Consider the following 27713-nt stretch of genomic DNA (forward strand, 5'->3'; position numbering starts at 1 on the left):
TCAATATATGCAAATCAATCAACATGATACACCATATTAAGAAATTGAAGGAAAAAAACATATGATCATCTCAGTAGATGCAGAGAAAGCTTTCAACAAAAGCCAACACCCATTTGTGATAAAAACTCTTCAGAAAGTAGGCATAGAGGGAACTTTCCTCAACATAATAAAGGCCATATATGACAAACACACAGCCAACATCGTCTTCAAAGTTGAAAAAGTGAAAGCATTTCTACTAAGATCAGGAAGAAGACAAGGTTGCCCACTCTCACCACTGTTATTCAACATACTTTTGGAAGTTTTTCCACAGCAATCAGAGAAGAAAAGGAAATAAAAGGAATCCAAATTGGAAAAGAAGATGTAAAGCTGTCACTGTTTGCAGATGACATGATACTTTACATAGAGAATCCTAAAAATGCTACCAGAAAACTACTAGAGCTAATCAATGAATTTGGTAAAGTAGCAGGATACAAAGTTAATGCACAGAAATCTCTGGCATTCCTATACACTAATGATGAAAAATCTGAAAGGGAAATCAAGAAAACACTCCCATTTACCATTGCAACAAAAATAAAAATATATCTAGTAATAAACCTACCTAAGGAGACAAAAGACCTGTATGCAGTAAATTATAAGACACTGATGAAAGCAATTAAAAATATTACAAATAGATGGAGAGATATACAGTGTTCTTGGATTGAAAGAATCAATATTTTGAAAATGACTCTACTACCCAAAGCAATCTACAGATACAATGCAATCCCTATCAAAATACCAGTGGCATTTTTCAAAGAACTAGAAAAAAAATTCACAATTTGTATGGAAACAAAAAAGAAACCAAATAGCCAACGCAATCTTGAGATTGAGAAACGGAGCTGGAGGAATCAGGCTCCCTGACTTCAGACAATATTACAGAGCTACAATAATCAAGACAGTATGGTACTGGCACTAAAACAGAAATATAGATCAATGGAACAGGATAGAAATCCCAGAGATAAACACACGAACATATCATCACCTTATCTTTGATAAAGGAGGCAGGAATGTACAGTGGAGAATAGACAGCCTCTTCAATAAGTTGTGCTGGGAAAACTGGACAGGTACATGTAAAAGTATGAGATTAGAACAATCCCTAACAGCATATTCAAAAATAAGCTCAAAATGGATTAAAGACCTAAATATAAAGCCAGACACTCTCAATCTCTTAGAGAAAAACATAAGCAGAACACTCTATGACATAAATCACAGCAAAACCCTTTCTGACCCACCTCCTAGAGAAATGGAAATAAAAACAAACACAAACAAATGGGATCTAATGAAACTTCAAAGCTTTTGCACTGTAAAGGAAACCATAAACAAGACCAAAAGACAACCCTCAGAATGGGAGAAAATATTTGCAAATGAAGCAACTGACAAAGGATTAATCTCCAAAATTTAAAAGCAGCTCATGCAGCTCAGTAACAAAAAAAAAAGAACCCAGTCCAAAAATGGGCAGAAGTCCTAAATAGACATTTCTCCAAAGAAGATATACAGATTGCCAACAAACACATGAAAGAATGCTCAACATCATTAATCATTAGAGAAATGCAAATCAAAACTACAATAAGATATCATATCACACCGGTCAGAATGGCTATCAAGAAAATATCTAGAAACAATAAATGCTGGAGAGGGGGTGGACAAAAGGGAACACTCCTGCACTGCTGGTGGGGATGTGAAATGGTACAGCCACTATGGAGAACAGTATGGAGGTTGCTTAAAAAACTACAAATAGAACTACCATATGACCCAGCAATCCCACTACTGGGCATATACCATAATTCAAAAACCATAATTCAAAAAGAGTCATGTACCAAAATGTTCATTACAGCTCTCCTTACAATAGCCAGGAAAGGGAAACAACCTAACTGTCCATCAGTGGATAAATGGATAAAGAAGATGTGGCACATATATACAATGGAATATTACTCAACCATAAAAAGAAACGAAATTGAGTTTTTTATAGTGAGGTGGTTGGACCTAGAGTCTGTCATACAGAGTGAAGTAAGTCAGAAAGAGAAACACAAATACTGTATGCTAACACATATATATGGAATCTAAGAAAAAACATATCATGAAAACCTAGGTGTAAGGCAGAAATAAATGCACAGACCTATTAGATAATGGACTTGAGGATATGGGGAGGGGGAAGGGTAAGCTGTGACAAAATGAGAGAGAGTCATGGACATATATTCAGTACCTAACATAAAAGAGATAACTAGTGGGGAGCAGCTGCTTAGCACAGGGAGATCAACTCGGTGCTTTGTGACCTCCTGGATGGGTGGGATACGGGGGCTGGCAGTGAGCGAGATGCAAGAAGGAGGAGATATGGCAACATATATATATGTATAACTGATTCACTTTGTTATAAAGCAGAAACTAACACACCATTGTAAATCAATTATAATCCAATAAAGATGTAATAATGAATAAAAAAAAATCTTCCAACAAACAGTAGTCCAGGACCAGATGGCTTCACATTTAACTTCTATCAAACATTTAGAGAAGAACTAACACCTATTCTTTTTAAAGTCTTCCAAAATACAACAGAGAGAGGAACACTTCCAAGCATATTCTATGTGGCCACCATCACCTTGATACCAAAGTCAATCAAAGATGTCACAGAAAAAGAAAACTACAGGCCAATATCACTGAGGAACATAGATGCAAACCTCCTCAACAAACTACTAGCAAACAGAATCCACTAGCACATTAAAGGAATCATACACCATGATCAAGTGTGGTTTATCCCAGGAATGCAAGGATTCTTCAATATAAGCAAATGAATCAGTGTGATAAACCATATTAAAAAACAGAAGGATAAAACCATTTGATAATCTCAATAGATGTAGCAAAAGTTTTTGACAAAATTCAACACCATTTTATGTTAAAAACTCTTTAGAAAGTAGGCATAGAGGGAACCTACCTCAACATAATAAAGGCTATATATGACAAACCTTAAGCCAGCATCATTCTCAATGGTGAAAAACTGAAACCATTCCCTCTAAGACCTGGAACAAGACAAGGTTGCCCACTCTCATCACTATTATTCAACATAGTTTTGGAAGTTTTAGCAAAAGCAATCAGAGAAGAAAAAGAAATAAAAGGAACCCAAATTGGAAAAGAAGAAGCAAAGCTGTCACTCTTTGCAGTTGACATGACACTATACCTAGAGAATCTGAAAGACACTATCAGAAAACTACTACAGCTGATCAGTGAATTTGGTAAAGTAGCTGGATACACAATTAGTGTACAGAAATCTCTTGCATTCCTATATACTAATGATGAAAAATCTGAAAGAGAAGTTAAGGAATCACTCCCATTTACCATTGCAATTAAAAGAACAAAATACCTAGGAATAAATCTACCTAAGGAGACAAAAGACCTGTATGCAGAAAATTATAAGACACTGATGAAAGAAATTAAATACAATACAAAGAGATGGAGAGATATACCATGTTCTTGGACTTGGAAGAATCAACATTTTGAAAATGATTATACTACCCAAAGCAATCTACACATTCAATGCAATCTTTATCAAACTACCAATGGCATTTTTCACAGAACTAGAACAAAAAACTTCACAATTCGTATGGAAACACAAAAGATCCTAAATAGCCAAAGCAATCTTGAGAAAAAAAAAAAAAACCTGGAGGTGGAGGAATCAGGCTCCATGACTTCTTACTATACTGCAAAGCTAAGTATTCAAGACAGTATGGTACTGGCACAAAAACAGAAATATAGATCAATGGAACAGGATAGAAATCCCAGAGATAAATCCAGGCACCTATGTCCCCTTATTTTTGATGAAGGAAGCAAGAATATACAATGGACAAAGGACAGCCTCTTCAATAAGTGGTGCTGGGAAAACTGGACAACTACATGTAAAAGAATGAAATTAGAACACTTCCTAACACCATCCACAAAAATAAACTCTAAATGGATTAAAGGCCTAAATGTAAGGCCAAACCCTATTAATCTCTTAGAGGAAAACATAGGCAGAACAGTCTATGATGTAAATCACAGCAATATCCTTTTTGACTCACCACCTAGAGAAATGGAAATAAAACCAGAAATAAACAAATGGAACCTCATGAAATTTAAAAGCTTTCACACAACAAAGAAAACCATAAACAAGACAAAAAGATAATGCTCAGAATGAGAGAAAATATTTGCAAATGAAGCAAGTGACAAAGGATTACTCTCCAAAATATACAAGCAACTCATGCAGCTCAATATCAAAAAACAAACGACCCAATCCAAAAATGAGCAGAAGACCTAAATAGACATTTCTTCAAAGAAGGTATACAGATTGCCATCAAGCACATGAAAGAATGCTCAACACCACTAATCATTAGAGAAATGCAAATCAAGACTACAATGAGGTATCACCTTACACCATTCAGAATGGCCGTCATCAAAAAATCTACAAACAATAAATGCTGGAGAGGGTGTGGAGGAAATGAAACCCTCTTGCACTGTTTATGGGAATGTAAATTGATATGGTCACTATGGAGAACAGTATCGAGGTTCCTTAGGAAACTAAATATAGAACTACCAGTGACCCAGCAATCCTACTACTGGGCATACACCGTGAGAAAACCATAATTCAAAAAGAGACATATATCACAATGTTCATTGCAGCACTATTTACATTAGCCAGGACATGGAGGCAACCTAATTGTCCATTGACAGATGGATGGATAAAGAAGTTGTGGCACATATATACAATGGAATGCTACTCAGCCATAAAATGAAATGAAACTGAGTTATTTGCAGTGAGGTAGATGCACCTGGAGTCTGTCATACAGAATGAAGTGAGTCAGAAAGAGGAAAACAAATACTGTATGTTAATACATATATATGGAATCTAAAAAAGATGATTCTGATGAAGCTAGGGGCAGGAGAAGAATAAAGACAAAACCTTAGAAAATGGACCTGAAGATATGGCATGGGGCGGGGGAAGGGTAAGTTAGGATGAAGTAAGAAAGTAGCATGGAGAGATATACACTACCAAATATATAATACATAGGTAGTGGGAAGCAGCTGCATAGCACAGGTAGATCAGCTCAGTGCTTTGTGACCACCTAGAGGGTTGGAATAGGTAGGGTTGGAGGGAGACACAAGAGGGAGGGGATATGGGCATATATGCATATACATAGATGAATCACTTTGTTAATTTGTTAGCAGAAACTAACACAACACTGTAAAGCAATTATACTCCAAAAATATGTTAAAAAATAAATAAATTACAGATTAATTTCAAAAAAATAAAATAAAATAACCTAACTGTCCATTGATGTATGAATCGGTAAAGCAGGTGTGGTGTATATATATATATATATATATATATATATATATATATATACCATAGAATATTATTCAGCCATATAAATATAAAAACAAGGAAACCATATAATTTGTAACACCATGTAGGTTCCTTGAAAGCATTATGCTAAGTGAAGTAAGTCAGAGAATGAAATACTGTATAATCTCACTTATATGTGGAAACTACAAAAAAAATCACCAAATTCATAGAAAAAGAGATCAGACTTGTTTTTACCAAAGTTGGAATGTGGGAGGAGGGAGAAATGGAGGAAGGTGTTCAAAAGTTACAAACTTCCAGTTATAAGATAAATAAATACTAGGGATGTAATGTACAACATAATGATGATAGCTAACTTTGATGTATTATAAAGATGTAAGTTGTTAAATAGTCGTAAGAGTTGTCATCATAAGAAATATTATTATTCTATTTATTTGAGAATATGGATGTTAGCTGAACCTATTACAATAATCATTTCACAATATATGTAAATCAAACCATCATGTTCTAAGCCTTAAACTTATACAGTGATGTATGTCTCTTAAAAAATTAAATAATTTAACTTACTTCATTTTAAATTAACAAATATTTTTATCATGAATGTGTGTTCAGTTTTGTTAAATGTTTTTTTCTGTGTCTATTGAGAAGTTCACATGATTATTTTTTCATTTTATTAATGTGTGGTAACAATATGTTGATTAACACCAACATATTGATGTTAAATACATTGAATATGTTGAACATAGGATATGTTGAATATAATTGTTGAATATGTTGAACAAGGATATTTTGAAATATCCTTGCATCCCAGGGATAATCCCACTTGATCATGGTGAATCATAATTTTTATATACTGCTGAATTCAGTTTTCTATTATTTTATTGATAATTTTTGAATTTATATTCATCTGGGATATTGGCCTGCAGTTCTCTTTTCCAGCAGTATCTTTTTTCTAGTTTTAGTATCAGGACAACACTGGTTTCTTAAAATGAGTTTGGGGGTGTTCTCTACTCTATGATGTTTTTGGAAGAGTTTGAGACAGATTGGAGTTAATGCTTCTTTTAATGTTAGGTAAAATTCACTGGAGAAGCCAAATGGTCCTGTGCCTTTATTCATTGAGAGATTTTTGATTACTGATTCAATCATTTTATTAGTAATTGATCTTTTCAGATTTCTATCTCTTCCTGATTCAGTCTTGGCAAGTTGTATGTTTGTAAGAATTTTTCCATTTCTTCTACGTTGTGCAATTTTTTGTGTATACTTGTTCCTAGTAGCCTCATGATCCTTTGTATTTCTGTGGTGTCAATGGTAATGTTTCCTTTTTCATTTATAATTTTGTTGATTCGGTTTCTCTCTCTTTTATCCTTGTGTAGTCTAGCTAAAGGTTTCTCAAAATCATTTGACTTTTCAAATAACTATCTCTTGATTTTTTTAATATTTCCTATTTTTTCCTGTCCTCTATTTCATTTATTTCTGATCTTATATTGATTATTTCTTTCCATCTACTACCTTTTGCTCAGTTTGTTTTTCTTTTTCTAGTTCCTTGAGGCATAGAATTAGATTGCTTACTTGAAATCTTAATTGCTTCTTAATATGTAGACACTTATTGCTATGAATTTCCCTCTTAGAACTACTTTTGCTGAATCCCACAAGTGCTAGTATGTTGTGTTTCCATTTTAGTTTGTCTTGAGTAATTTATTTCCCTTTTAATTACTTCTCTGATTCTTTGATTATTCAGGAGATTGTTTTAATTTAATTTTGTTCTTAAATTTTCCAGTTTTCCTCTTGTTATTGATTTCTAGTTTCATGCCATTGTGGTCAGAGAATACTTGGTATGATGTAAATCTTCTTGAACGTGCTAAGACTTGCTTTGTGGCCTAACATATGGTGTATCCTAGAAAATGTTCTATGTGTGCTTGAGAAGAATGTCTACTCTGCTGTTGTTAGAATGTTCTGTATATGTCTGTTAGGTTTATTTGGTATAGTATTGTTCATGTGCACTGTTTCCTTATTGTTTCTCTCTCTGAATGCTATATCCATTGTTGAGAGTGAGGTATAAAGTCCCTAACTATTATTTTATTACTGTTTATTTCTTATTTAGCTCTGTTAGTTTTTCCTTTATATATTTAGATGCTCTAATGTTGGGTTCATACATATTTACAACTGTTCTATCTTCTAGATGGATTGACCCTTTTATCATTAGATGACCTTCTTTGTCTCCTTTTACCATTTTCATTTTAAAGTCTATTTTGTTTGATATAAGTATTGCTACCCTTGTTTTCTTTTGGTTACTATTTGCTTGAAATGTCTTTTCTCCATCCGTTCTCTGTTAATCTATGTGTGTCTTTAAGCCTAAAGTGAGCCTCTTGTAGGCAGCATATCATTGGATCTTGTTCTTTCATTCATTCAGACATTCCATGTCTTTTAATTGAAGAGTTTATTCTGTTTATATTCAAAATAATTATTAATAGGTAAGCACTTACTATTGCCATTTTCAAAGTTGTTTTCTGAATATTTTGTAGATCCTTTGTACCTTGTATTTTATCCTGCTGTCTTTTTTGTGTTTTTGTCTCATTTGATATCAGCATGCTTTGAATTCTTTATCATGTTCTTTTGTGTAATTACTACAGGATTTACCCTTGTGTTGAACATGAGGCTTACATAAAATATCTTAAATATATAATACATTATTTTAAACTGATAAACTTAACTTTAATAGAATTTCTTAATTTTACACTTTTAATTCTCTTTCCCTTTACATTTCATATGGTTGTTGTTGTTACAATTTACAAGTTTTTTAATATTGTGCAACTAATAACATATTATTGCAGTTATGTTTACTTTGACTATTTTTTTAAACTTTTAAACTAGTTGTAAATAAATTATGCACTGCTATTACCATATTGCAGACTATAACTATGACTATTTATTTAATATTTCCAGTGAGATTTATGCTACATTTTTATGTATGTTCTTAATTAGTGTATTTTTACTTCCACTCAAAGAACTCTAGCATTTCTTGTAAGGTAGGTGTGGTGGTTATGAACTCCACTGACTTTCATTTGTTCTGGAAAGTCTTTGTCCCTCCTCTGTTTCAGATGGACATCTTTGCTGGTATAGAATTCTTGGTTGACTTATTTTATTTCAATGTTTTGAATATGTCATCCCAGTCTCTCCAGGCCTGAACAGTTTTTGTTGAAAAATCCACGAATAGTTGTATGAGTATTCTTTTTTATATAACTACTCTCTTTTTTTTGTGCTCTAAAATTCTATCCTTGCCTTTGACTTCCATGAATTGAATCATAATGTTTCTTACTGTGGTCCTAATCAGGTTCAACCTGTTTGAGATTCTTTGGGCCTCATGCCTCTGTTTGTCCTTTCCTTTCCTCAGGTTTCAAAAATTTTGTACCATTATTTCTATGAATATATTTTCTGTCCCTTTCTCTTTCCCTTATCCTTTGGGAATTCTCATGATGTGAATATTTCGTTTTCATCATGTCCCATAATTCCCATCAGCTCTCTTTACTCTTTTTCATTGTTTTTTCTTTTTGCTTCTCTGGGTAATTTCCATTGTCCTGTCCTCCAGGTCATTAAATGTTCCTTCTTCATCTTCAGATCTATTTTTTTAACCTCTACTGAATTTTTCAGTTCAGTTATTTTATTTTTCAACTCTAGGATTTCTGGTTTTTTTTTTTTTTTGATGGTTGTTATTTCCTCATTGAACTTTTGTTTATACATCATTTCCCTTATTTCATTAAGTTGTTTCTCTGTGGTTTGCATAGTACCCTAAACTTCCTTAAGATGATGACTGAATTATTTCTGACAGTTCATAGGTCTTTATTTCTTTAGGGTCAGTTATTGGAGCTATATTATTTTCCTTTGGTGATGTCATATTTACCTAATTTTTTAGTGATCCTGATTCCTTAAGATGGTATCTGTGCATTTGAGTAAGTGGTTTCCTATCTCAGACTTTAAAGTTTCTCTTTGGCAGAGATAGTTCTTCACCCATCAACTCAGGTTGGATTTCTGGGCATGTCTGCTGGTAATGTCCTTGAGCAAGTGGCACTTTTATCAGGGTCTATTTTTGGGCAAGGTCACTGTCCAAGAGCTCTGAGGAGAGAGATAGGGGTGTGTGACACTGGTTCATAGTAGCTGGATAGAACTGCTGGCTTGGTTTCCTGCCTATGTGAGGCTATAGAAAGTGCTCTACAGTTGCTTTGACTCTTTGTACAGGTTAACTAAGTGTTTAGGGCTGGGATTTATATTCCAGTATAAACATGGCTATGAATTTGATTCCCTGCCTTGTCAGGGCATCAGAAAAGGCACCATGATTTGTATATCACCTTGTTTGAGGACCAAAATCAGGCAAGACTATGTTTCTGTGGCCATACAGGGCTCCAGATTTTCTTCTGCAGATGGAGAAAGCCATGACTGTGCTCTCTATTTAAGTTACACTGTAAGCAGGCTGTTGGATGGGCTATATACCTTCTCATGTGCACTGGGTTAGGTTCCCTCTTCAGTTGGACTGAAGGTTATATTCAGAAGTGGGTGGGGCTGTGAAATATTTTTTTCTGCCTAGGCTAAGCAAAAGAATCATCTCCAAGGTCAGAAAGCCTCTTTGTTTGTTGTCTTAACCAAAGCCAACCCATACCCCAAGTTCCCTTACTGAACAGGACCACTGATGCTGTTGTGCCAACTATTGACTCTATCTGCCCACCTCCTAGCTCAAGTGTTGCTGAGCCTCACAGCTTCCAAGAGTTGTCACCAGCCCTTATGGTCAGACGGGGACAGAAGGCACTCTCCACAGCAGGTGGGTCCACAAAACTCCTCTTTGAGAATCCAAATCAGGCAGATCTTTACCCCGCCATGTTCCATGGTCAGAATGCAGCCCCAACTTGGTTCTGCAGATAAGCAGAGCTGCTGGGTGGGATTACTATTTGGTCCTTCATATGAGCAAAGATGCTGGTTGTGATTACTATATAGCAAATATACTATCATATTTGCAAGTATGAATGCAGTCTTCCAAAATCTGTATGTTGGTTTTTGCAAGCCCCTCCCCCAATCACAGTTAGATTCCCATTGGTCAAGCCTCATAGATTCCCCTGAGAACGTCCATGTTGCAGAGTAGTTGCTCCTGCAAAGTGCTGAACAATGCTGGCGTTGGGCTGGTTGTCCCCCTACTTTCTCTCTTCCCACTGGAGGAACCAAAGGCTCAGCCGAGACCTGTCCACATGATGTTGTGCTGGCCTGGGTGAGAGACAATGCAGTCAATATGTAACTCCTTCTCTTACCCTTCTAATGCAGTCTGTCTTGGTCTCTGTGGTGCAGCAGGATGTTTCATCCTTATCTCCATGTTCAAGGATTCTCTCAGTAGTGTCTTATTCTTGAGTTGCTAGCTGTTGTTAGTTGTCAGTTCTTGTTAGTTGTTTTTGTTGTGAGGGGAAGTGAAGTCAGGAACAACCTATGTTGCCATATGGGTGACATCAGAATTCTCATGATAAAAACTTTTAGCAAATTAGATATAGAAGGAACACACTTAAACATAAAGAGGCCATATATGAAAAGCCCACAGCTAACATTTTACTCAATGATGAAAGGTTGAAAGCCTTGCTTTTCAGATCAGGAATAATACAAGGGTGTTGACTCTCATCACTCTTATTCAAGCTAGTACTGGAAGTCCTAGCCAGAGTAATAGGGCAAGAAAAAGAAATAAAATACATCACAAGTGGAAAGGAAGAAATAAAATTGGCTCTATTTTCACATGACAACATTTTATGTATAGAAAATCCTAGAGTCCACCAAATAACTGTTTGAGCTAATCCATGAATTCAGTAAAGTAGACTGAGACAACATTAACATATGAAAATCAGTAACATTTCTATACACTAACAATTGAATTATCTGAAAAAGAAAATAATCCCATTTACAATAGCATCAAAACAATAAAATAGGGGTTCCCTGGTGGAACAGTGATGGAGAATCTGCCTGCCAATGCAGGGGACATGGGTTCGAGCCCTGGTCTAGGAAGATCCCACATGCTGTGGAGCAACTGGGCCCGTGAGCCACAGTTACTGAGCCTGCAGGTCTGGAGCCTGTGCTCTGCAACAAGAGAGGCTGCAGTAGTGAGAGGCCCGCATACCATGATGAAGAGTGGCCCCCACTTTCCACAACTAGAGAAAGTCCTTGCACAGAAATGAAGACCCAACACAGCCATAAATAAATAAATAAGTAAATTAAAGAAAAACAACAACAATAAAATACTTAGGAATGCATTAAAGCAAGGAGGTGAAAGATGTCTACTCTGAAAACTACAGGACATTAATGAAAGAAATAGAAGACACAAATAAGTGAAACAGTATCCTGTGTTCATGGATTGGAAAAATTAATATCATTAAAATGTCAGTACTACCCAAAGCCATCTATAGATTCAATGCAATCCCTATCAAGATTACAATGGCATTTTTTATAGAAGTAGAAAATAATCCCCAAATTCATGTGGAACCACAAAATACTCCAAATAGCTAAAACAATTCAGAGAAAGAGCAAGGCAGGAGGTATCACACTCCCTGATTTCAAGCTATATTAAAAAGCTACAGTAATCACTATGGAAAACAAGATGGAGGATCCTCAAAATATTAAAAATAGAACTACCATATGATCTAGCAATTCCACTTCTGGGTATTTTGCTGAGTAAAACAAAAACATTTCAAATATATATATGCACCCCGATGTTCATTGCAGCATTATCTGCAATAGCCAAGGTATGGAAACTACCTAAGTGCCCATCAATAGATGATTGAATAAAGAGAAATCTGATACACACACACACACACACACAAACACACACACACTGGAATATTACTCAGCCGTAAAAAAGAATGAAATCTTGCCATCTGTGACATGGATGGACCTAGAGGACATTATGCTAAGTGAAATAAGTCAGACAGAGAAAGACAAATATCACATGATTTCACTTATATGTGGAATCTAAAAAAACAAAACAAATGAACAAACATAACAAAACAGAAACAGAGCCATAGAGACAGAGAACAAACAGATGGTTGCTGTGGGGGGTGGGGAATAAGTGAAATAGGTGAGAGTTAAAGGTACAAACTTCCAGTTGCAAAATAAATGAGTCATGGGGAAGAAATGTTCAGCTTGGGGAATATAGTCAATAATAATGTAATATTATTACATTTCTATATGGTGACATGATAACTAGACTTATCATGGTGATCATTTTGTAATGTATGGAAATATCATCTCACTATGTTTTATACCTGGAACTCACATAGTGTTGTATGTCAATTATACTTCAACAAACAAATAAACAAGCTCATAGAAAAAGATCAGATTTGTGGTTACCAGAGTCAGGGAAGGGGAGAAGGAGAATTGGATGAAGGTGGTAAAAAAGGTGCCAACTTCCAGTTATAAGATAAATAAGAACTAGGGATATAATGTACAACATGATTAATATAATTAATACTGCTGTATGCTATATATGAAAGTTGTTAAGAGAATAAATCCTGAGTTATCATAACAAGGAAAAACACTGTTCTTTTTTTTTTAAATCTGTGGCTATATGATATGATGGCAATCATTTCATGATGTATGTAAGTCAAAACATTAAGCTGTACACATTAAAACATATATAGTGCTGTATGTCAATTGTATCTCAATAAAACTGGAAGGAAAAAAGGAATAGTAATCAAAACAGTGTGGTACTGGCATAAAAATGGATGCATAGACCAATGGTGCAGAATCAAAAACTCAGAAATGAACCAATCCATATATGTTCAACTAATATTTAACTATGAAGACAAGATCACTCAGTGGAGAAAAGACAATCTCTTCAATAAATGGTGCTGGGAAAACTGGATATTCACATGCAAAAGAATGAAACTAAACCACTATCTTTTATCACTCACAAAAATTAAGTGAGAATGGATTAAGGACTTAAATATAAGACTAGAAATCATAAGACCCCTAGAAGAAAACAGAAAAACAATCTCCTTGACATGGATCTTCACAATGATTTTTTTTATATATGACACCTAAAGCACAAGCAACAAAATCAAAAATAGACAAGTGGAACTACATCAAACTAAAAAGCTTCTGCACAGCAAAAGAAACAATTGATAAAATGTAAGGACAATCTATGGAATTAGAAAATATATTTGCAAACCATGTATCTGGTTAGGGGTTAATATCCAAAATATATAAAAATTTTCATACAACTCAATAGCAAAAAACAAATAATCTGAATTAATAATCCAATTAAAATATCAATAGATATTTTCCAAAGAAGATAAATGAATAGCCAGCAGGTATATGGAATGTGCTCAGCATCACTAATCATAAGGTAAATGCAAATTAATCTCACAATGAGATATCACCTCATGCTTGTTATGATGCCTATCATCAAAAAGACAAGAGATTAAAAATGCTGTCAAAGACATGGATAAAAGTGAAAACTTGCACACTATTGGTGGGACTGTAAATTGGTACTTGCACTACACAAAACAGTCTTAAGGATCCTCAATAATTTAAAAATAAAACTACCATATAATCAAGCAATTTTACTTCTGGGAATATATCTAATGGAAATGAAAACACTAACTTGAAAAGATATTTGCACCATCATATTCATAGCAGCATTATTTACAATAGCCAAGACATGGAAACAACCTAAGTGCCCATCAACAGATTAATGGATAAAGAAGTTGTGAAAAAAAAAATATATATATATAATTGAATATTATTCAGCCATAAAAAAGAATGAAATCCTGCCATTGGCAGTAACATGAATGGACCTCAAGGGCATCATGCTACATGAAATAAGTCAGACAGAGAAAGACAATTAGTTGTATGATCTCATATGTGGAATCTAAAACAAATGAACAGACAAAAAAAAATCAGCCTCATAGAAAAGGAGATCTGTTTTGCAGTTCCCAGAGGCAGGAAGTGGGGTAGTCGAATTGGACAAAGGTGATCTAAAGGTACAAAGTTCCACTTATAAGATAAATAAGTACTAGGGATATAATGTACAGTGTCATGACTATAGTTAACGCTGCTGCTGTATGGTATATTTGAAAGTTGTTGAGAAAGTAGTTCCCAAGAGTTCTCATCACAAGGAAAGAAATATTGTTTTTCATTTTCTTTTTTAAAAATATACATTAGATAATGGATGTTAACTAGACTTATTGCTTTGTAATAATTTCACAATATATGTAAATGAAATCATTATGCTGAACACTAAATTTACACAGTACTGTATGTCAATTATATCTGAGTAAAACTGAAAAAATATATGCAAAATAAATACCAAAAAAACAAAATGAAAAGAAAAAAAATAATGTAATGCTCCATATTAATATAAAAATAAATGGAAAATGCACATGAATATACCTCTTTAGATACAGAAATAGCATTTGACAAAAATCCAACACATTTTCATGATGAAAGCACTCTGAACCAGGAATAAAAGGGGTCTTTTATTCTTTATCATCCTGATAAAGACCATCTACAAAAACACCACAGGTAACACCATATTTAATTGTGAGACACTGATTTTTTTCCATTTAAGATTAAGAAAAAGAGAAAGATGTCTTGCTACTTCTACTTAGCATTGGATTGGAGGTTCTAGCAATTAGTCAAGAAAAAGAAAATGCAGTAAGTTTTTACACAAGTAAAACTATTTGTGCTTGTAGATGGCATGATTTTACATAAATAAAGCCCTAAGAAATCCACTAGTGTCTAATATAACTAATAGATTAGTTCAGTACTTTTTCAGGATACAAGATCAATGTACAAAAATCAATGAACAATCCAACAATTAAATTAAGAAAGAAATTCCATTAAAAATAATGTTAAGGGCCTCCCTGGTGGCGCAGTGGTTGAGAGTCCGCCTGCCGATGCAGGGGATACGGGTTCGTGCCCCGGTCTGGGAGGATCCCATATGCCACAGAGCGGCTGGGCTCATGAGCCGTGGCCGCTGGGCCTGCGCGTCCGGGGCCTGTGCTCCGCAACGGGAGAGGCCACAGCAGTGAGAGGCCCGCATATCGCAAAAAGAAAAAAAAATAATAATGTTAAAAGTTATATATATAAATTTAACAAAATAAGTGCAAGACAATTGAAAAGTACAGCACATGGTTAAAGTAAATTAAAGAAGATCTAATAAGTGGAAAGGCATACCATATTCATGGATCAGAAGACACAGTATTATTAATATGGCAATACTCCCCAAATTGATCTACAGATCGAACATGATCTCTATCAAAATTCCATCTGTTGTTTTTGCAGAAATTGATAAGCTGATCTTAAAATTCATATGCAAATTTAAGGGATAGTTAAAATAATTTAGAATAAAATAGTAGACATTTGGAGGACTCACACTTCACAATTTCAAAACTTACTACAAAGGTACAGTAATGCAAACAGTGTTGTATCAGCATAAGAAGAAACATATATATCAATACAATAGAACTGAGAGTCCAGAAATAAACTCTTCCATATGATTAATTGATTTAGAGAAAGATGACAAGACCATTCAATGGGGTAAGTATAATCTTTTAAACAAATGATGATGGGACTGCTGGATATTTATATGCAAAATAATCAAGGTGAACTCCTACCTCATATCATACACAAAAACAAGCTCAAAACAGCTGAAATGCCTACATATAAGAGATACAAGTATAAAATTCTTAGAAGAAAACATATGAGTCAGTCTTTGTTATTTTGGCTTAGATAATATGTTCTTAGATACAACACCAAACGCACAAGTAATGACAGAAAAAAATAGATAAATTGGACTTCATCAAAATTAAAATTTGTGTTTAAACAATACCCACAAGAAAGGGAAAGGAAGCATATGGAGTGAGAGAAAATATTTTCAAGCCATATATCTGATAAGGACTAGTATAGAGAATATGAAGATCTAAACACAACTCAAAGAACAATTTACAAAATGTCCAAATTCTCTGAATAGACATTTCTACAAATAAGATATTTGAATGTCCAATAAGCACATGAAAAGGGAGTTAACATTGTTAGGTGTTAGGGAAATGCAAACCAAGACCTCCCTGAGATATTTCACACCCATGATACTGGCTATAATCAAATGACTGATATGAAAAGTGTTGGTCAGCATGTGGAGAAATTAGAATTATTTTACATTGATGGTTGGATTGTAAAGTGATACAACCACTTTGGAAAAAACTTTTGGCATTTCCTCAAAACTTTAAGCATAGAATTACAATATGAACTAGAAATGCACTCCTAGATATATACCCAAGAGATATAAAAGCATATTTCCACACAGAAATTTGTATATGAATGGTCATAGCAGCACTATTCATAATAGACAATATGTAAACAACTCAAATGTCCATCAACTAATGAATAGATAAACAATTTATGCTATATAGACACAATGGAATATCATAGAGCAATGTAAAATAATGAAGTGCTGATACATACTATAGCATGGACCTTGAAAACATTATGCTAACTGAAAGAAGCCAGCCATAAAAAACCCTTATATTGTATTATGCCACTTATAATAATATTCAGAATAGGTAAATCCATAGAGAAAGATTAACGGTTGTCTAGTACTGGGATGGGGGATTTGTTGTGCTAATCAGTATGTAGTTTATTTTTGAAGTAACAAAATGTTCTAAAATTCAATTGTGGTACTGCTTGAACAGAGCTGCAAATATATTAAAATCTATTTAATTGTACACTTCTGATGTGTGACTGCTGTACTATGTGAATTATATCTTAATAAAGTCATTTAAAAATGATCCATGCTAACTACACCTATTCAACACAGATTACTATTGCTTTTTAAAAGTTGACTATTTGCCTGGGAGTTATTTTAGCAAAGTCTATCTTACTGGCCCTCACTTTCCTCAGGTCAAAATACCATTTGTATTGGTTTAGAATGTCATGATGTTTAAAGTTTTTACAACTATTAAATTTCCATGTTTATTTAAAAAGTGAACTTAAGCACACAAATACTGAATAAATTTGGAGGGTACTACCAAAGTACTTCCACTGATAGGGGATACACTGTACTTATTTAGTAGCTTTTAAAGAAAGCTCAAAGTGCTCTACGTCTATTAACTTCTAAGTTCTTAAGAAGTTCACAAGAGTTGGGAATGCAGTTAATTTTTAAGTAACAATAATAATTACAACAAAATCCTGAATGTATAGCACTTGTTTTCCAAAATGCCCCAATATCTTCACATAGATTATCATCAATTATTAATCTGTAATGAACACAGCACTCAAGATGGGCTGACATAGATATAATATGAAAAGTGAAAGGCACTTTTGAGACCAATACAGTTGCAATCTAGCTCCAAAGGAGTGAGGTCAGCCCATAGAGATTTTGAAATAGAACTGGGCTATAGTATCCTAGTATAGTTACCTCCTGACAGTTTCCTTATCATCACTTCAACTCGTAATATGGTATTCCAAAGTGACTCCAAAACAGAGCTGATTTCAACTCTTTAACATCCTCATAGATTTCCTCAGTTTGTACTCAGTCACCTATATAGCTTGCAACTAGACTATACACTAGGCATAGGACCTCGGCTTGAAGATACCTGCTACAACAGAGAGAAGAGGCAGATATCTCTGTTATATTATAGTCCCAGGGTCGGAAACTAAAGAGAATTGCTTGCTTGCTTATAGTTTCATAGCTAGAAAGTTGACAAGATGGTCATAGGTTTTATTTTTCTAAGTCCAGATCTACTAATAATATAGCTTGGTAATAGAATGCCATCAAAATCTTGGAGGATAACTACCATGGACTGAAAGTTTGGGTCACAGCTGAATTCATATGTTGAAACCTAATCCCCAATGTAATGGCAATTGGAGGTGGGGCTTTTGGGAGGTGATTAGGTTGTGAGAATTGAGCCCTTATGAATGGGATTAGTGTCCTTACGAAAGAGACCCCAGAGGGCTCCCTTACTACTTCTGACACATGAAAACTCAGTGAGAAGATAGCGATCTATGAATTAGGAAGCAGGCACTCACCAAGTACTAAAGCGGCCAGCACCTTGATCTTGGGCTTCTCAGACTCTAGAACTGTGAGAAATAAATGTTTGTTGGGTGTCAAGTCACCCGGTCTATGATATTTTTGTAATAGAAGCCCAAATGGACTAAAACATTAGTCTTCATGGACTACACTTCCCCAGGCTACCTTGGTTCCCTAAAATCTCTACTAATTAAAATAAAGGTGGGGCATGAAACTAATATAATATTGTGTCAACTATACTTCAATTAAAAAATATATAAATAAAAACAAACCAAAAAGAAAGGTGGGGCAAAGTGATGCCCCAAGAGTTCTATGCAAAGACTCTCTACCATACTGTCTCAGGTCAAGTTGGAGGAGGTCTGTTATAATATAAATAGAAATATATGGACTTTTAATACATAGATTATCGTGAGGTTGAAAGCTGATCACCAATCTTCTTTCAGCCAGCACTACAGCTATTTCTTCCTCAATCACACTGTGATAACTGTGGGCTGTGCAATATTTTACTTGAAATGGAATGTAAAGAAGACCTGGACTAGCAGAGTTTCATTAAATTTCCAACTATGATGTCATAAGTACAAGAAAATTTATGTGCCAGGGCATGTATACGGAGGCTTGCACAGATTGTGTTATTTCATCTATAGCATTCCTGTGAAGTATATATTATTAAGTGCATTATACAAATAAGGAAACTGTTACCCAGAGATGTTATGACACTTGCCTGAAGTCACACAAGTAGAAAGTAGCAGAGCCTAGATTTGAATCCAGGTCTGTCTGGCTCTAAGCCCATGCTCTAAATTATGTCAGATTGTCTTTCTTTAAAGAGATTACTTTTCCAAAAAATATTACTAAGTTTTATTCCATTTAAAAGTTTCTTTAATTTCTTTAAAAGTTCTGTCAGGAAAAAAGATGCAGACTGTAAAAAGGTTTTCTTTTTAGGCTAAATTATCCTTTAGGGAGAAATCGGTTTATGGAAAATTAAAACTTAAACTTTGCACACTCAAGGCTCCAAATATTCTAGTGAAGTTGAAATTGTTAGGCTCCATGGTAAAGCAGAAAAAAAAACCCACATGATATATTTCTGAGTTGGAATCCTGGTTCTGTCATGTATTGGTTGTATGATTCTAGACAGGATATTAAAACATGGATAAAATGCTTATATGACCAGATCGCCATGAAGATTAAATGAGATCAGGTATATAAATTTACTGATGGTGCCTAGTACATGCAAGGCCTTCAACAAATAATAAATGTTATTATTATTACAATTATTAGGAACAACTCCGCTGAAGGGGTAAAAAGTACAAAAGAGGTGAATGAAAAGGGACATTGGGGAGGATCTTAAAGGTATGGTTCAATGTTACTTTAAGCATGCTTTAGGAAAGAGCAAACACAGAAAAATGAAAAGATCCTTAATGAGAAATGTCTACTAATGATGATGATGGAGTACTCTTCTGTTAGAGATAGGTGCCAGAGGGATACTTCCTATACTCTGTTATTGCTTTTCATTTTGTAGCAGGGAGCTATAAGATAAAAGGAGTCAAGAGAAGTTGGTTCCTTATATTGGTTGATAATAGCCTGGAAGCATTTTAAATACAGATAAAAAATTAAAGGGTCTAGCTAGCAGCAAGAAAAAATGGCAAATATTCCTGCTTTGCTATTCAAATTTTCTAAAGCAGATTTTTTCATAAAGAAGATCTATGGTCTTAAGAGATATTCTGAGGTAAGTTTATACCTCACTGTTGAGATTATTTGAAGCATATCTAAACAACTGAATATGTGAAACAGTAAAGAAATAATGCTTATTTTTTGCACAGTTCAAAAATTGCTTTAATTCTTACTTTGAATGTGTCTCTGCTCTCTAAACATTTTAAAAAAGACAATTTGATTAACGTTGCACTTAATGTTTTAATAAAGCATTTACTTTTAGAAAAAAACAGCTGGCTGAGTTACTGCAGGCTCTGACTTCTCAACCATTGTCGCCTAGAGAAATAATTGACTTGCCGTTGCCCGACTATGTACCCAGGGAAAGCACCACTCATCTAGTGACATCTTCCCAAACTGCAAGTAAAAGTCATAACAGGAATAATCTATGTTCAAGAGGATAAATCTAGCCAATTCAGTCCTATTTTAGTGATAGGAAATGCCATGCTTCCCATAAGGCTAGGATTTCCTGAACAAAACCATTTGAAATGGCAGGAGTTAGTTGCCAAGTTATAAAAATTATTATATTCCATGGAAAGAAAAGGACTCACCATTTTTAAACGTGACAAAGAAAGCACAAGATTCTTTAAAGAGTTGACCCAAACCACTATTTAGAAGCATACAAATCAAAGTACCTCAAAATATGAGTTAAGTGACCCAGATCTCAAGTCTAATTGATTACCAACAGAATTTTTTACACCAAACAAACTTTTATAAAACCTTTAAAAAATAAACATTCACATTACCTGGTAATTGTTTTGGTTTTGTGATAACCTCAAATGGTTTGATGATGCAAAATGTGAAGAAAAATTACTCCGTGATGGATTTGTATTACTGTACATTGTAGTAGATGCTGTATGTAATGAGGTCCGTGGTGTCAAATGGTATTCTCTGTTTTGATACAGTACATTGTCTGACAAGTCTCTAATATTCACCATTTGTGAATTTGGCATATTTCTTCCTGGTCCGGGCAAAACTGTACTTTGGTTCTCAGCTCGAAGGGAACTGCCACTTTCATAAAATCTTGAGTAGCTTGGTATCTGTGCTCCCATCAATGCCAACTCTTCCTCTCTGGCATACTCATCATCAGCATCTCCAGTCTCCATTGCAATGGAGAAACAAGTTCCTTCTGTTGAACTAGGAGGCTTCTGTGGGGCATTTCCTCCCAGAATCCTCTGGGGGTAATCACTAACTGCCAATGAAAATACTTCACGGATTTCCAAGTTTTGTGTTCTGCAGTAAGGGTCTCTAATAGGTGGCTTTTGCCCGCATAAGTTATGTGATGCTAGACCCCTGTGTTCAGGCTTATATGATCTTTGAATTCCGACTGGTTCAATTTTGCAAGGTTGGTGGCACACAGATGGATTTTGTGGTACTGTCAACTCAGAGCCTTGCATTGAAGAGCTTCCATAGTGTTTCTTTGTGTGATTGTATACAGAATTTCCAGCATTTAGCACACTTGTCTGTCTGGACAAAATAATCGTTTTTTCACCTAAGAGCAGAGAGGCATTTTTACAGTGTGCTACTTGTCTTTGAACAGGAATGTGCAACTGAAACTCAGTATCCTTTTTACTGGCTATTTTCTGACTAGGGATTTTATGTGCTTCTGTAATTTGTATATTTGTATGTTTGGTTGTCCCTTGCCTACTTGATGAACTGGCTGGACTGTATATACCAGTTACAATGACATCATTATTGGGCAATGTCCAAGAAGACTGTTGGCTTGAGGGTGGAGCAATATTAACCACATTTCTGACTGTAGCATGTGGAGCTGCCAAAGGAGTACCAGAAACAGTTCCTGTTGTTGCTGCTCCTGATTCAGAATTCTTACTACTCATTTTTCTTCTCTTATTGCCAACCCACGTCTGGAAGGATAAAAAAAATGATATTATGGAAAAGTTCTTAACCAAAAAACAAGAAAAAAGCAATTTCTATGTGATAAATTATATTCTCATTTGTCATAAAGTCAAGGCTTATACAAATTTAAAAGAAAAAAATATATACAATAAAAGAAAAAGTAACTAAAGTATAAGTTCAGAGATAATCAGGGACCAGCACATAATAAATATCTAGTAACTTTGATAGAATTGTATTATTGTTCTTCTTCTCCTCAAAACCCATCCAATTAATATGTAGCAAGAAACCTAAAATGTTTATATCCCTTGACCTAGTAAATTCATTTCTGGGAATTTATCCTAAAAGTAATCCTAGATGTATACAAAGTTTATACGCAAAGATGTTCATCACATTTATGTATAATAGTGAAAAACTGGAAACATAGTAGAGGTAGGATGTTTAAAGACATTGGAAAATTATCATAGTATTGTTAAAGAAATATACACTAGAAATCTTCAGATTTAACAACTTCTATGAATATATCAAAACTTGGTTAATTTAATATTACTAGATATTATATTACTTTTAGAAATATTCACTGTTATAAACCATATAGCAAAACACTTCACTGTGCATGCATCTTTGTACTATTGGTCCATTAGAATGCCATCTTTAGAAGGAAAATTGCTGGGCTTTTTGATATTTTCAAACCACCCTCCAATGTATAAGAGTTCTGGTTTCCCCACACCCTCAACAACACTTTGCATTATCTTTTTGTAGTCTCTACTAGCCCAGGAGTTAAGAAAAGGTATATAATTGCTGTTTTGATTTGAGTTTCTATGGTTACTATATTACTTTGATAGAGTTGCTTACTGATTACCTCTACTAATTTTTATATTAGGGTATTTGTCATTTTTAATTGATTTATAAGAGCAATTTCCTACTAGAGGTAGCAGCACTTCGTCACAAGTTGCAAATATGTTTCCCAGTTTGTCATTAATTTGTGGTAGTTATTTTCTTCTTTATGTTTTTCTCGATTTACCAAATCTTATACAGAGAATATGTATTACTTTTATAAACCAAAAATTAATAAAAATAATACCAGTGGTGGGCATTTAGAATTTAATTACAAACTATGTACTTTTATATGGGTAATTTATTATCATAATCTTAGTATTATTACACTGAATCATGATTCTTCTTAAAATATGCAATAAGAAATATTATGTTCCATAAAATTATTAGTAAACTTTATAATTATTTCAAAATGCATACCATATTATAAACTACCAAAACACATTAATCTATTAAGAATTTCAAAAAATAAATAAGTGAAAACATTAAATGAACTAGCCTTGCACAAACACGGTGCAGAGCGTATTTGGTTAATTTTGTGTGATGTGCTTTTGAAAACCACATAAATTATCCAATTTTCAATGCATATTTATATTATATACAACATTAAATGTTATAATACTATAAATAAAAGCTAACATGTATTGAATCCCCATTATGTGTTTTCATATATATTAGCTCCTTTGTTAGGTATTATTTTCTAATTGTATAAATGAAGAAACAGAGATTCAGAAATATTAACTAGCTTGTGGAAAGATATCCTGTCAGCTACTGGCAGAGCAAGGAATCAAAATCAATTTAACTTGACCTCAAAGAACATTCTCCTTCCACTATGGTGAGAAGCTCCTGAAATGGAGTTGGCCACTTCTGTTGGCCATTTTAGTTTTATAATTAGTACTTATCTAATAAAATGTTCCAGAAACTGAGATGCTCCATTTTGCTTCACATGAGGCTGTGGGAATTTAAAACTCACTCTTATTTAGCTTTACTAAACAGCAGAAGTGAGAATTATAAGCAGAGGGACAAATGAATATAAATGTCACAAGAGAAGGAGGCAGGGGAGAAAAACTAAAAGGTTCCAAAGTATATACTCGAGAGAAATATTTAAAAAGAAATATGTGGCTGCTTCCCACTAGCTGGATATATGTATATGTGTAGCTGATTCACTTTGTTATACAGCAGAAACTAACACACCAATGTAAAGAAATTATACTCCAATAAAGATGTTAAAAAATAAAAAGAAATGTTTGGGGATATATATAATTTCAATTTATGGTTCAAAAAGGTGAATATTACAGATATTCAAAATAAGTCACTGTGTTATGGCTTTTCAAATAAAAAATATGAATAGGAAGCATGATGCATTTGTTTGTAAATTCAATATTTTAAAACTTTCAATGGGAAAGCATAGTGAATTGGTAAAATTTAAACCCAAGATCTACTACATCTGATGAGAAACTCTGGGCAAGATTTCTAAGAAAACAAACAACCTACCATGTTCTCATCACAATACCTACCTTAACACGGGAATTTTAAGTGATCTTAGTGCACTGAAAATTTATGGCTTACTTTTACAGTTTTATAGTTCATATATATAGTTACTTATATAGTTTAGTAGATATCTATATCATGTACCCATAAACAAGTAAAGTGCAATAGTAAAATGAATATCACATGAATATGAAACTCAGCTATCTAACAACTTCACTTGTGCAGAATGCAGCCAATATAGATGTCACAAGACCCATGTACTTTACTGAAAAGACAACACTTGATCTTAAAACACACTTTACCTTATTTTACACATAATTTTACCAAACCTGGTATCGTAATCTACAGTAAATTAGAAATAACAAAGCAGGAGGGGGCTTTGGTAATAGTGATTGCTGTTGAAAACACCTTGATAGCACCAAAACTAAGAACGTTCATTAAATATTATTCACTAAAAAGGAGAAGAAAGGAAAAATAAAAGAGAATTGTTGTGAGAAATCATTAAATGGTCTGGGGTTCTTTAGTAAAGGAGAAAGTCACTCCATATACCTTACCATGTTGTAAGCATTATTATCTCATAGCACAGTACAATAATTGATTTCCATAGTAAAACTCTGAGTCAAAAATAAAGGTTCAGTTATTTTCAATAGTCTCTATTGAAGTAAAGTAGGAAAGTATATAGTTAAGATATATATTTTATTAAAATGTTGAAAATAAAGAAAATTCATTACCTAAAGGTTACCAGTAACTGAATTAAATTTTACTAAAAGTCATTCAGTTACAGGATCCAAAATTTACCAATGCCTATAGGATATAAATTTCTCATTCCAAATGTTTCATTGGTGAGAGAGAAAAAATGGGTGAATCAAATTGATATGATTAGCATTTAGGGTTTGGAACTAATAAAGTGATACTACATAGAAAAAAAAGAAAGGCAATAAAGTTGGGTCACCAATTCTTGGTGTCCATTAAATTCTTTTTCAGTTCTTTTTTAGAAAGTCAATGTCTCCAGACTTTTTCCTTTTTCTATACTTCCTTCTTTGTTTTCCTGTTCCTTTACCCCACTATATATATATATATATATATATATATATATATATACATATATTGCATGGATGTTTTAACCTTTTAAGTTCTTTTCACATTGGGATCAAGTTCTTAGTACAGTGGGATTTTAGTTCTTTTGAGGAAAAACACAATAAATACTATATTAAAATAATAAAGGAAGATCTCTTTGAAGTAGAACATGTAGACCTAGCAAAATACTAGGCTCAAATACTATATTAAAAATAATAAAGGAAGGTGTCTTTCAAGTAAAACATATAGACCTAGCAGTATATCAGGGGCAAGGGAGGTTGTGGAATAATGGGTCTATAAACAACTCCCTTCTCCCCTGGCTGAAAAAGCCGCCAAAATTGTGTTGAAATTTAGATTAGAAAGACTGAATTTCTGCAGAATTTACACTCTCCTAGAAAAGAGAGAATGAATCTGTTTTACACCATTCCTTATAATTTATGTAACATTTTACTTGTAAGCTTACGTTCTAGAAAGTTTCTTTCATTTCCATTACTTGTTACAGATTTCACACCATTTGGAGCAAAATATAAACCTTTGTACTTTAACACTCTCAATATTCAAGTACAATCAAGTAAATTATTAGGGGGAAGATTGCAATAGCAAATTGTAAATATGAAAGGTCACAGTGCACAAAGCAGCTGCCTAAGAAGACTTTTCATTTTAAAGTAATGGTAAAATAAGAGAGAAGAAAAGAAAGAAGTTATTGCAGAAAAATAATGAGTTTGCACTTATAAAATGGAAAACTCAACAACTTGAAATATTACACATTTTAAAATAATTTTTCTAAGGCAATTAATTTTTTTCTCGAGGTTTTACTAAAGGTATTGCAAATAGGGAATTTAGAGCTATCAACAGGAGATATTTCTAGTTCTTACAAAAATCTGAGTATGATGGTTGATCTCAGCAAACAAGAAACAGATATCCTGGATATTTTCCTCCTAGAACTGGTGGCATAATTCCCTATTTGAAGGTGAATATATCCTTCAGTCTTTAAAAAATAGATTTTCCAAAGAATTATTCTTATCAAGAGATTTTTATCTTTGGGTCTTTAAAAGTTCCTCCAACAGAAAAATAAACAGAAGTCCTTCTCTTACCAAATTAGCCTAATGACTGACAAGGATGGGAAAGCTGCTAATCTTTGAATCCCTAAGGTTTCGCTCCAGGGGGATTTGTAGCACGTTCAGACAATCATGAAAGGACCTATGCACTCACTATAAAATCTGTGACTAGTTCTGTTAGGTTTATCTCTTGCCTCCTCTCTATCACCTTCTCACTGCCTTTCCCAAATGTGTAGCAGCTCTGGTTTTTACAGCTGAATAACAATGGTTGTGATAAAGGAAATTTTCCTCCCTAGGGATTTCTTGTTCCTTACTTGGTAACCCATTAAAATGCATACATTTTACTTAGAAGGAGGAAGAGATATTCATAAAAAGGATAGGTTTTCCTAAAAAGACAAAAATACTAAATTCATAGATGCCTGCTTAAAAAAATTTAAACACAACAAGAAAATATGCTAACTCCCTTGGTAAATGCCTGTTTTACTAATATCAGTTTGGAGGGTTATATCTAGATAAATTATAGGTGTAAACCAAGCATGAGATCAGCAACTAATCCTAAAGGTACCTATTAGTTCAAAGGACTGGGATTTTTAAAAGATATATTTAAAATGCAAAAGTTTTAGTGCTTTCAAGGTATTTATAGAAAAAAATACATACTAAATGATTATCTATTTATTAAAAAATAGTAATTTTATACCAGGGAAATGAAGCTGTTTATAGTTAGTGACTTCACACCCTGATAGTTTTTCTCATATTAAGCAATTATAACTTGTAATACAAAGCTATAAATTCAAGAGTTTAAGACCTCAATACTTACCCTGACTACACTGAAGTCCAGCTTAGTCTCCTGTGCACACTGTAATATGAGCTGAAAGCAATTTTTACTTTGATTTGTCATTCCATTTTCATAATAACGCTGTAAAATCCTTTGTTGTTCTACAGTAAATACAGAACGTAGATTCATCTAAAAATAAAAGAAGATACTCTGAAAATTTGAATAAAATTTGGGTTTGTGTAGAATTTGCACGTTTCTGTTTTTTGATACAATTTCAATGCTTTCAAGCTGTAAGATTTCTTTAAGTGAAATAATCCCAGTAATGGGCAATAATTTGTGTGCTAAAGGGAGAGAGGTTCTCAATGAATATTATGCATAATGCGAACACTTATTGAATTTGTTCAGAAAAAGTGTCAACTCTAAAGACAAAAAAAAAATAAATAGCGGAAATCCCTTATCTGGTTAGTGTCAGTGCATGGAGAGCAAAAGTTTCTTTCACTGAAATAA

General features: G+C 33.8%; 1 protein-coding gene across 1 annotated transcript in view; it reads right to left on the reverse strand.

Moving 5' to 3' along the window:
- HDX (highly divergent homeobox) overlaps positions 1–27395 on the reverse strand; it is a gene marked incomplete at both ends in the record, with an annotated part of 129605 nt that extends 102210 nt beyond the window's left edge. Inside the window, 2 exons of the mRNA XM_082609915.1 lie at positions 20861–21979; positions 27249–27395. Coding sequence (XP_082466041.1) covers positions 20861–21979; positions 27249–27395 — 1266 coding nt within the window. The remainder of the gene's footprint in view (positions 1–20860; positions 21980–27248) is intronic.
- Between the last annotated feature and the right edge of the window lie 318 nt (positions 27396–27713).

Source organism: Mesoplodon mirus, assembly GCF_964341445.2.
Source record: "Mesoplodon mirus genome assembly, chromosome: X".
NCBI lineage: Eukaryota > Metazoa > Chordata > Mammalia > Artiodactyla > Ziphiidae > Mesoplodon > Mesoplodon mirus.